General features: G+C 46.8%; 1 protein-coding gene across 2 annotated transcripts in view; it reads left to right on the top strand.

Annotated features, from left to right (window-relative positions):
- The first annotated feature begins 688 nt into the window (after positions 1-688).
- Positions 689-11,335, top strand: part of SCAF4 (SR-related CTD associated factor 4) — a 31,005-nt gene continuing 20,358 nt past the window's right edge. Inside the window, exons 1-4 of one of the 2 annotated variants that reach the window (XM_042037996.1) lie at positions 689-806; positions 8,490-8,573; positions 9,157-9,201; positions 9,681-9,842. In XM_042037996.1, coding sequence (XP_041893930.1) covers positions 777-806; positions 8,490-8,573; positions 9,157-9,201; positions 9,681-9,842 — 321 coding nt within the window. In that variant the 5' untranslated portion in view covers positions 689-776. The remainder of the gene's footprint in view (positions 807-8,489; positions 8,574-9,156; positions 9,202-9,680; positions 9,843-11,335) is intronic. The other variant, XM_042037997.1, reaches the window with a different exon arrangement.

Genomic DNA, 11,335 nt, shown 5'->3' with positions numbered 1-11,335 from the left:
GCCGGCGCCGCCGAGCCGACGGAGCGTTGCCGAGTTCGGCCGAACCGGGCCGAGCGCAGTGAGCGTCCCCGAGTTCAGCCGAACCGAGCCGAATCTGGCCGGGTTCAGCTGAACCGAACCGAAGTCAGCCGAACCTAGACGAGCCCAGCCGAACCAAACCCAGATGGGCCGAACTCATGAGCTCAGACGAACCGAGCCGAGCCCAGCTCAGCCGGACCCAGCTGAACCCAGTCGAGCTCAGACGAGCCCAAACGAGCTCAGCTGAACACATTCCAGCCCAGACGAGCCGAGCCGAGCCGAGCCCAGCCGAAGGGAGCCAAACCCAGCCGAGCCCAGCCGCACCACAGCAGCTGAGGCCTGCTCTGAGGGGCCGAAACGCGGCGCTTCTGTGGCGTGTCGGGACAGCGGTACCCTGCCAGGGGTTTGGGGCAGTGGCAGCGGCTGAGCGCACGAACTTTGCCGGTGCCGCCATTCTCGCCCCGGCGGCGGGGGTGGCGCTGGCATGGCGCTGGCGCGCGCGCGGAGCGATCACGTGGTGCTCGCCATCCCTCCTCCCCAACCTCTCGCGTGGGCCGGGAGGAGGCCCGGGCGATCCCGGCGTGCACCGCGTTCCCCCCCCCGCCCGTCGCGCGGTCGGCCCGGGCCGCGCGCTGCCCGCGAGCCCCGCCATGGCCGCCGCCATCATGGCCGCGCCCTGAGGGCACCGACCGGCCCTGCCGCGCCGCCTGCCCGCCCCGCCCGCCGCCTTCCCGCCGCCTCCCGCCGCCAGCGCCGACATGGAGGCCGTGAACGCCTTCAACCAAGAGGTGGGAGCCGGGGGGCGGGCGACGAAGCGCGGGCCGCGGCGGGGGGGGGACACACGGCGGCCGCCATCGCGTCTCCCCTCTCCCCGCGCTTCCGGCCGGGACTGCTCCCGCCGCCTGCGGCCTACGCGGAGAGCGCCCGGCCCGGGCTTGCCGCCGCCCGGAGAGCGGTACTCCAGGGGAAAATGGAGGCGAGCGGGGCCGGGCCGTTCAGCGGCCGCTCCGCGAGGCCCCGCGCGGGCCGGGTCGGGCCTGCGCGGGCGGGAGGCGTTGAAGGGTTCTTTGGGCCTCCCCGGCAGCCTCCGTTCTCTCGCTGCCCCCCTTGGTTTCCTCCTGGCGCCTCCGGAGAGCGGGATCCCGGAATCCTGGGCCGGATCCATGTTTCCAGGGGTTCCCAGCCGGGCTCGCTGTCACGCGGCGCCCCCGGCCGTGGGTGGTGTTGTTCGGGAGCTGGGGAAGCCGCGTTTCGGGACTTGCGTTTCCCGGCAGTGGCTTGGCGAGAGAGCCGCGGTGCGAGGCGGCGGCGCGGGCAGAGGCTGCAGAGGGAAGGAGAGCTGGGAGGGGGCTCATCCCTGGATGGGAACGGCGCCTGGGTTGGGACTCAGGGATCGATCCCAGTTCTGGGACGGGACAGGTTGGAAAGCGTTTACTCGCCTTTCGTACCACGCAGAAGGTCCCTCCCTGTCTTCTTCTGATAGGGTTTGTTTTTTGTTTTTTTTTTATTTTTTTATTTTTTTTTTTATTTTTTAGTGTGCTGAGAGGAGTTGGAAGCAAAGCGGACTGTGGTTGTTTTTTGCGTAATGTACAGCAAATCAGTTCGGCTTCTGCTGTATAAAGGTTTTGACACGTGACTTCAATATGATTATTAATTACTGTTAGTTATATTTCTGCCTCAGTTGGGCAGTGTGTCTTTGCAGACCCTCCATGGACAGAAAGTCACTTAGAGCTGAGCCAGAGCCTGTTCCCAGATTCGTGTTGAAGGCTGGGTGGCTGTGCCTGCCTGTTGAACAGAAACAGGAGAAATGGCAGCTGCTCCGTGTGATGGACTCAGGCTGTGTAAGGTTCACTCTCTGCAGGGGCTTGTCATACATGCACCTGAGAATGCCCTTGTCCTTACCAAAACTGTGCAAGTACAAAGGGAAAAGTGAATAGCAGGCACTTCCTGTTAATGGTTCGTTTATTTGCCTGTGTTTTGGGGGTTTTGTGCAGCTCTGAACCAGTGGTATGGCAGGGTGCAAATCCACCTTCCCAAAAAAATTAAAACAGCACACGTGTGCCATTTTCAGTGTTGATGTAAAGAGGGAGCAACAATTTTCTTAATGACCTGCCTAAATATGAACCATGGTCCTGGCAGAGCATGGCTGCCTGACAAACCTGAATGGTACAGGCAAGTGCCCAGTGCTTCTCAAACAAGAACCTCACTGCTTTTGCTGAATGGTGACTGCAGAGAAAAAGTGGTGTTTCTTGGGATCCCATGACTAATCCGTGTCTTGGAAACGGGCATGTTTTGATCCGTACCTCTTCCTCTCCCATGCAGGAATGGTGGGATGCTTTGCTTTGATGCAGTTAGAAATACTGGGTGAAATCCTGCTGTCTGGCTGCTGGAAGAGCAAAGCACTGGGTTTCAGTTGGATCTCAATTCTGGGGGAGAAAACTGTACTTGCTAAAATCGCTGTTCTGCAGTCCTTTGTATGCCTGAGTGCTTCTGTAGAGCTGCTGGTGTGCAAAGCAGCACATGAATAACTTCAGGGGCTGTTTGGTTCTTGCCCTGGTCCCTCTCAGGAGCTGTGTTTGTGGTGTTGTGCAGGACATAAAGTCCAGTTCTCACACCGATTCCTTCCCTCTTCCGCATGTGTTGCCTGGAGCTGCGCATGCAAAGTGGTGCAGGCTGAAATGCAGCGTGGGGAGGGTCAGATTTACAGGCAGGTATTGTTCATTTCTGGGCCTTCTCAGTGAGAGAGCAGTTGTACCAAAGGTCTGGGTGTTGTTCCCAGAGTGGTGGGGATTGCACGGGCTGCTCAGCCTGGGAGGGCTCATTTGTCTGTACAGCTCTGCGCTGTGAAGCCTTCAGAGGTGCCACTCCCAGGTCACTGAGGAGTTAATTCTTTTATTGGGAGGGAAGCAGCTTCAGTTGTGAAGATGGGGACAGCCACAGAATACCCTAGAGGCCCGGGATTCCTGCACTTGCTTGCTGTACAATGCCACTGTAGCCAGGGAATTGCAGTTTTACCATGGCAGCTCCAGCTGCAGTTTGGTACTGCGCTTCCCACGTGTGCTAGCGGTGATTCCCTTCTGGCTTTGCTTCCCTGGAGGTGGCACCTGCCAGCTCTTTGCCACTCTCTCCATCAGGTGGTCCCATCATTTGGGGTTTTTTGGGTGGGTTTAGTGTTTGCGATTTCTCGGGTGATGGGAGACCCAAGTCCAAAGCATGGCTGTAAAACAGGTGTCCTCTAAGCTGTGGGGTTGGTGTCCCCTCTTGGACAGAAGGGCCTGGGGGGGGACAGAAGTGAGTTTGGCTCTGGGAAGGGGTGGGAACTCCTGGGTTGCGTAATTCCGTGGTGTTGGATTGTGGTGTCATTCCCAGTCATGTTCTTTGGACCTGCATTTTGAATGCAACTTTGCCAATAAATGTCCTCGTCCAAATGCTCGTGTTTCTCCAGGAGCAAGCAGGGGGTTTGTGTTGGCTGCTTTTTTAAAATCCAGCTGTAGTTTGAGCAGGTGCTGCCAGCTGAATAGGTGGGATTTGACCGGTCTGTAGTGTAGCATGTTTTCTCTGAGGAGTTTACTTTCACGAGTGAGAATTCATGTGCTGTTAGGTTACAGTAATGGTACAGTATAAATAAATCACAGAAGGTAACTGGGTGATGGGACAGATCTTTTAATGTTTTTAAGAAAACAAGCAAACATTTTTCTTAAAAAAAAAAAAATTTAGAAATCACACCTCCAAAACACAAGCAAACAAAAAACCCCCACCAAACCCACACATCTGCCATATAAATCCTTGGCATGTTTTAGTTTAGGGGATGGATGTCCTTTTCTTTCATCTGGAAAACTTGAGGCATAGTTTACTGGTTATAAAAGTTAAAAATAAAGATTTTTTTTTTCACAATCTTGCTGCTGGAAGTAGAATAAAGTCAACTTTCCTGTTTTGTAATCTTTTATTTGTATTGAGTAATGCGTATTATTCACTTAGTCCTGTGTCTCAGGTTGATAGTAGTTTATGTGTACTCCTGAAACAATTGATACCCCACCTAAACGTGCCTAGAGACAAACAGATGGGAGGTCCTGGGGGCTGTTTATTTAAAGCTGGAGCTTCACATTCCTTCTGTGCTGTTTGCCCATCCTCTGGGCAATGGACAGTTGGAGTTTGGATCCAGTGTGGCTGTTTTCTGGCAATGGCAAGATTTTATTTTGCCTGTTTTGTGACAACCTTCCCCTCCATCCTGAGGTGCTATAAATAGAGGTTAGCAGGTTATCCTTCCCATTGGTTCTCCAGCAGTTACTGGAGCTCAGGATCTCCAACGAGTCTCCATGTGCAAGGAAAAGGAGCAAGGGTACAACTACCAGCATCTGGCTGGAGTCTCTTGCATCTGGCCTGAGTTTGTTTCCAGGACTACTGGGAGCTGTGACATTCTGGCAGAGATTCCTGGTAAGAGAAATAGTGAGACACACGGCTTTCCAGGAGATGTGCTGGACAAAAAAACCCTGCACTGATCCTGAAAGCTGACTTCCCAGAACACATGAGTAGAAAACAAAACTCTATTCTGTGCACTTGCATGATGTCATTTTCATATGAGTATCTTTTGTGAAGATGTTTCTCCCCAGTGATTCAGGATTTGTGAATGGTCTTTCTAGGCCACAGAAGTAGCTTAGTTGATGAAGTGCTATTGAGCTTCATTGCCTGGGGGTCATATGTGGTCAAATTCAAATCTCACTTCATTTTCCCAAGAATGCAGCCTGACAGCTATGGATGTTACGGTGATCTCTTACCTTCAGCAACACCTAATACTTGCTGTGCTTCACAGCTGGTGGTCAAGCATTTAAAACTTGCGTTGATCCTCTGAGATACGGCTTAGCAACAGATCCTTCTCCTTCCCTTAAGGAAGAACAGGGACCTGCAGAGGAAAGGAAGCAGTGACTTTTATAGGGGAAGGAAAATGTGTAGGGCTGACAGAATTCCTTTTAGCGATCTGGTCATGCATTAACAATAGAGGTGTTTTGTTAACAAAGCAGTGTAATATCTGTGCTTGTTGGTCATGGCTTCCATCGTCCCTTTGTTTCTGTACAGGAACAAGTAACTGCAGTTACGTCTGTAGGTCACTGGTGGTTGGCTGGGTCGGGTGGTTTCTAAATGCATGAATAAAATACATTCCAAAAGACAGTGAATGAATGTACGGAGTACTGACTGTGCACGGAGCTTGCTTTGGGAAGTGTTGTTGGACACCTAAGGCATGTTGGAATGGTTGAGGGCATGTTTGACTGCTCTGGAAATTGGAGAAGGGGAGGTTGAATGAGATGTCCTGACAATGACCTGGGTGCTTGATATCCACTAATCACTAACCACTGTCTGGTTCAGTAGCTCGTGCTCCTCTCTGTGCAGCTGCTGTGCTCTGGGGTATATTTAGTGAGTGTATAAAACGGGCCCATAGCTCTTTATTTGTAAATACAGACACCTTTTTATGGCAGAGACACTTGAGCAAGAGAGCAAAGCCAAGGAAGTCAGTTCAAGTCCTAAAAGGTATTTTCACTGTGTTATCTCACACATAAAACAGATAGACTTAAGATCATGCATCAAGCTTGGTAGATTTTAAAGTAGCAGTTCTCCCCTTTACTTCAAAACCCCCTGGTTCTCAGGGTTCCTTGTAAACTAAACCATCAAAGGGCATTAATTATAGAATGAGAGAAATTAATAATTTGCTGCTCAAAGGACCAAGAAGTAAAGGCCATCACCACCCTGTTCCTTGTGCCATTACCTGCTCCTCCTGCACCTCCCGGGGCTCCTGGGCTGGAACAGGGGCACAGTGGGAGCTGGAAGTCATCTGTGTTCACCCCTGCCACTCATGTGTTCTCTGTGGAACTTCTGTGCTTCGCACTGAGTTTACGTTTGGGGACAGTCACTCTGTGCTTGGTCTCCCTCTTGCTGTCCTGCCATGGGTTAATAAGTGGCTCGTCTTTGTTATTTAATAGCATTTATTAGCCTGAAATTGAGCAGGTGAATTTTCTGTCTTGCATCCCTGGCTTTATAAAAGATACTTTACTGTGTGCTTCTGTCCTGCTGGGAAAAGCACCCAGAAATACTCTTAAATTCTTATTTTGTGTTGTGGCTTGAGTGTAATGGGCTCTTGAATACCTTCACTTCTTTGGTATCAACATCCTGTAAACATGCAGTTAGGGTCAGTAAAAGCAGAAAGTCATTTCTAGCAGGTCAGAGCATTCCAGGGACGGGCTCCTGTTGTGAGGCAGGACTTTGGAAACCTCTCAAGGCGTAAATTTTCTTTGCCTTTTGTTACAGTCATCACTTTTTTTTGTAAATAGAGTGTAAGTTTTTTGTGTCCAAGTTGTTCCTTGAGCTGATCGTGGTGTCCTTTGAGTAACTGGATGTATTATTGTGAAATAGCCCTCTGAAAATAGGGGCTGGGTGGCTTTTTTTGTTTATTGGTTTGGGAAATGGGTGTGAAAGAAGATCCAAGTGTGATTGAATGAATGCAAGTGGAAGTACCCAGGTGTCTTCTGAGCAGCTCCCGCTTCCGACAGGGAGAAGCCACGAGGAACTAGGAAGGGAGCTAAATTTTAGCTGTACCCATCTCTAAAACGTGGTGTTGACACATGTAACTGGTACCGAGAATTACATAAAAATTGGCTATGAATAGTCATTTGGTGTTCTAAGGTCTTAGGTAATTAAAAAAAAAGGAGTAAAGTTCCGAGGTAGAATTCCAAGAGATGGTGGCGGGGGTGAAAAGAGAGCAGATAGACAGATAGATACGCACACTCGTGGATACGTGCCTTCGTTCTCCCTGGCAGTTTATTTCTCCTTGGATTTTTATTTTTGCCATGTTTCCCCCAGTTGCAATGTCCTGCTTGGGATACTTTTAAGACACTTCTTTTTATTTTTTTTGCTGCACTTGTTTCTTGTTCCCTTGGGCCCTGCTCTGAGCTCTCCCAATTTCCTTGGGGTCTCTTCTTATGTCCCTGAAATACAAATGCCAAAGCGATGCTTTTATGCCAGCTCCTTTGTTCCTGTTCTATGGGACTGGATCCTTTCCTGGAGGACCACTTGCTTCTTCGTGTGTAAAGGAAGGGATATGGAGTGCCTGTCTTACTGCAGGCTCCTTTTCTTCCTTCTCCCTCTCAGTTTTTGAGCCTTCTGGTGGTTTGTTTGTGGGTGTTGGGGTTTGGATTTTTTTCCCCCTTCGCTACCTCTTAAAACAGATTTTCCTGAGTTTTAATAATAGCATTCACTTTGTTCATCAAGAGTCTCTGCACTTATTCTGAAGCAATTAAGTCAAAATTGAAAACGAGACTTTTTTTAAAGCATCAGCTCACAGACCCCTTTCTCCTTCTGTCTTTTATCTGGCAGTTTTTATTTGTCCATACTGTGGTTTCTCAGCAAGCAGTGATGTTAGCTGAAGTATCTCTTACAGCTGAAATGGCTTTAAAACCCCAACATTCTGGCACGAGAACTTGCCTTTTGTGGGGATGAATAAGGAAAAGTCATGATCTTGTGTTGGGTGTTGGAAAAGGCATCTGGCTGTCACTGTCTGGAAGGACAGTTTTTCTTCTTTCCTAGCTCCTGGAATAGGAATCAAATTAAGAAAATAAATACCTTGTTTCCTACTCTTTGTGTTTTCTGGGTGTAAGGCTTCCTTTTGTACAGCTGAAAGCCCTGTTAGCACTTCCCTTGTCCTTGAGTATTTGGCCAATTTTATTTTTCCCCCCTTAACTGAGACAGTGGATAATCTGTGTAAGTTGGTCACTTCACCAGTATCTTGGAACTTTAAATTAATTAGAAAAATAAGAGCGAAATCCTTAAATGACATCTTACTTTCCATTACACTGACAAATGAAGACACTTTGATTCTCTTACTTTGCTTTGTGGCAAATAATTGATGACATTTTTTACTAGTGTTCAGGGCTCACATTTTTCTTTATGGTAAAGATGAAAATGAAATCATGTAACACAAACCAATTTTTTCCTGTGATTTGTGAGGAATATTTCAAGATAAAAACAATTATGTGTGTGTCCTCAGCTTTCTGTGTTCAGCCCTTCCCCAGCTCTGTGGGCCAGTTCTGGTTTCCCTCAGTTTCTGAAACGTGGAGCTAGTACTTATTTTCAGTTATGGCCAATGTCTCCTATAAAGATGACACATAACTTCTGTATACTTCATATACCCCTCTATAAACTTAATATAATATCTATAACTTCTGCAAATGTTGTCCTTGAGGAGTGAACTTTTCCCTTGGGTGCCCTTTGGAGGGTAAGGCAGCCAAGTCTCCAGAGCAGCTGGAGCAGTTCTTTTTAGCAATAACCTGGTAAATGCTGGTTTCTGTTGGTTTTGTAAAACATCCAGTTCTCCCAGGCCATACAGAGTGTGGGATGGCAGTAATCAAGTCACCCACCTGAAATGTTGTCTTTGCTTAATTGCAGAACTTCACAATACATTTTTAACGTTTGTTTTCTCTGTTTAGCTCTTCTCACTGATGGAGATGAAACCTCCTATTTCCCGAGCAAAGATGATTCTCATCACAAAAGCTGCCATTAAAGCTATTAAGGTAAAGTACAACAAAACAGAGATGAAACTGTAAGAGCAGCAATGTTTTATTATTTCACTTGTAAGTAAATACTCAGGATTTCCCAATCTCAGCTTCGGGGATGGTTTATTCTAGTTGCTGTTAAGGCTGTTGTCTAGAAACAAGTGGGTGGTGAATATCATCCCTTGGTTTTGGACTAGGAGCAAAATGCCAGCTTGATTTTTTTGAGTCGTTGCTTTTTCATGCTACACCCACTAGAGTGTTGTGATTTTTGTGTGATAACACTAAATATTGCAGGATGCAGCTGCACCTTAACATGTGAAACCAGGGTGGATTGCATAGAAAGTGAATCGTTAATACTTGACAAGCTCTGTGCCTTGCGTGCACACTGACACACTTCTGCCTTGGGTCTGGGTTTCCTGCATGGAATATTTTTCTCCATGCCTGACTAACTCAAGTTTGGGAACATCCTGCTTTTTAGAATGTGACTGCAATGTTCTGTTGCCTTTCTGAAATGTTAGTAAGCACAAAGAGTTAAAATGCTTCTAAAATGATGTGCTGCTGCTGAGTAGATGGTAAATTAATGGATATATTTATTTTCCAGCTCTACAAGCATGTTGTCCAGATTGTGGAGAAATTTATCAAAAAGGTAAAAAGGAATAAAAAAACCCAAGTAGATTTATTGATAAAGGGATCTGCGTGCTTTACTAGATATTACTAATAATGCTAGTAAATAACCACAAAGGCTTCTGTTACTTAGGGATTGAAGGAGGAAATCCTGGTTTGTTAGGATTTCACACTTTTTGGTATCACTTTGTCCATATAATCTCCATATGTGGTTTTCCATAATACATTAGGAGCGGGGGAAAGAAGTAAATTGTGAGATTTCCCATCTTCCCTATGCAGCAGCTGGGGAGGAACCTGGAGGTGCTGAACTTCAGATTGGTTGTCACTAAGACAATACGTATTTCCAGAGAATGCAGTGTTCATGCTTGCCTGGGCATGAAGAACAACAGGCTGGAATGCAGAGCTGTGTTTCAGCCTGAGAGCAGATTTCCTGTGAGGCTCTGAGGGGGATGTTACCTTGCGGTGTCCCTGCCTAACGCAGAATTCCCGTGCTGTTTGCAGTGCAAGCCGGAGTACAAAGTCCCGGGCTTGTATGTCATCGACTCCATTGTTCGGCAGTCTCGGCACCAGTTCGGAACAGACAAGGATGTTTTCGGGCCAAGATTCTCTAAAAATATTACTGCCACATTCCAGTATCTGTATCTGTGTCCATCTGAAGACAAGGTAGGACAAGCACGTCTCGAGTGTTGCTGTGCATTGATGTGGTGCCTCCTTGGTGCTTGCACTCCTGTGACGGTGATTTGGGGATTCTCTCTGACCCTGGTAGTGACTGTTGCTGAGAAGGATTATCAAAGGCAATAGTTAAATGCAAGTTCAAGTTCAAAGATGTATTTTGTCTGACCTCATCAGTTTTGTTTTGCCCGTGCAGACACTTCAGCAGTGTGTATTACTGTGCCAAAAGTTTTTCTTCTTGACGCTCCTTCAGGAAAGCTTCCTCTGGAAGGCGGTGTCTGCCACAAGAAGAAAGTGTTGCAGGAGAAGCTTTGATTTTGTAGGCAGTGGCTGTCCTGCTCAGAAATGTTTTCTAAGAAAATCATCATGTTCTGCTCACAAATGTTTTCTTAGAAAATCATCATGTTGATTTCTTTGGTCTTTCCCAATCCCATACTCGAATTTCATTGGTGCTCTTCACTGTCAGGGCTGGTCTAAGGCCTCATTTTTCTTAGTTCTGCTGTACTTGTTGATAGAACAGAGGCTCAGAAAGTGGTGTGAATTTCTGATGGTCCAGAGAAGATGGTTTATGTGACCTCTGTCAGAACAGTTTTGAGACTCCCAAGATCCGTGTGTTTTAGAAGTTGCCAATTGGTTTCCAGAAAATCACCTGCTCCTTTTTTCTTTATAAGAGTGAAATACTCCTTTTCTACCCAACTTCCTCCATAACTCTCTAAATAAGCTTTTGAAAGGCTTGGATGCTCTGTAGTTTTTCTAATGTGGAACATTTAGACCTTCAGGCATTGAATCTGATATTCTGGAGCTCCTGGGTTGATAGCCTGTGAAACAGAGTAGTCCCTTCTCCTTCCTGTTTCTGTGTTAGCATTTTGTTCATCTAAACGAATGAGACTGTCCATCTCCTTCATGGCACTACTTGATACAGGGAATATTATTATTTATAACATGCTTGTTTTAATGAATGTCCAGTTCCTAAACAAAAAAACCCTGATCTGCACATACACAGCAAGTGTGGGTAGTATCTGAAGGGGATAACTCTTAACTTTTTTTTTTTTTAAACAGCCTTTCTGTGAAATTAACGTGTGACTGAAAACAAGAGTATTGCATTTGCCCATTTTTTGGCCTTTGTGTAATTTTCAAGTCTTCTGGAGAGATAGAATACCCAGAGCAAGAAAATGCTGCTGTTTTAAAGTTAACTGTTTTTCAGACCAAAATGTTCCTTAAAAATAGGCATTTCAGGTTTCTCTGCAATTGATGTTATTTTAGCAAACATTTTGTAAAATTCTTTAATCATTCAGGTAGAGGTGGATTTACAGGGGTGTATATAACTGAGTCACAGTGAAAGAACAGAATCAATTCACTTGAAGTAAAAGGTACTTAAAGCTTATGTATGTGCAAGTGAGTGACTAAGTCTGCAAAAAGGACAGCAATACAACGTGTGTTCTGACTTCTACCTTCTTGCATGTTCCAGCTGAAGCAGCACAACT

This window comes from Corvus kubaryi, unplaced genomic scaffold (assembly GCF_017639235.1).
Source record: "Corvus kubaryi isolate FWS band 111438036 unplaced genomic scaffold, C.kubaryi_AGA036_p1.0 37391, whole genome shotgun sequence".
Taxonomy (NCBI): domain Eukaryota; kingdom Metazoa; phylum Chordata; class Aves; order Passeriformes; family Corvidae; genus Corvus; species Corvus kubaryi.
This window is presented reverse-complemented; position numbering and strand designations above follow the sequence as displayed.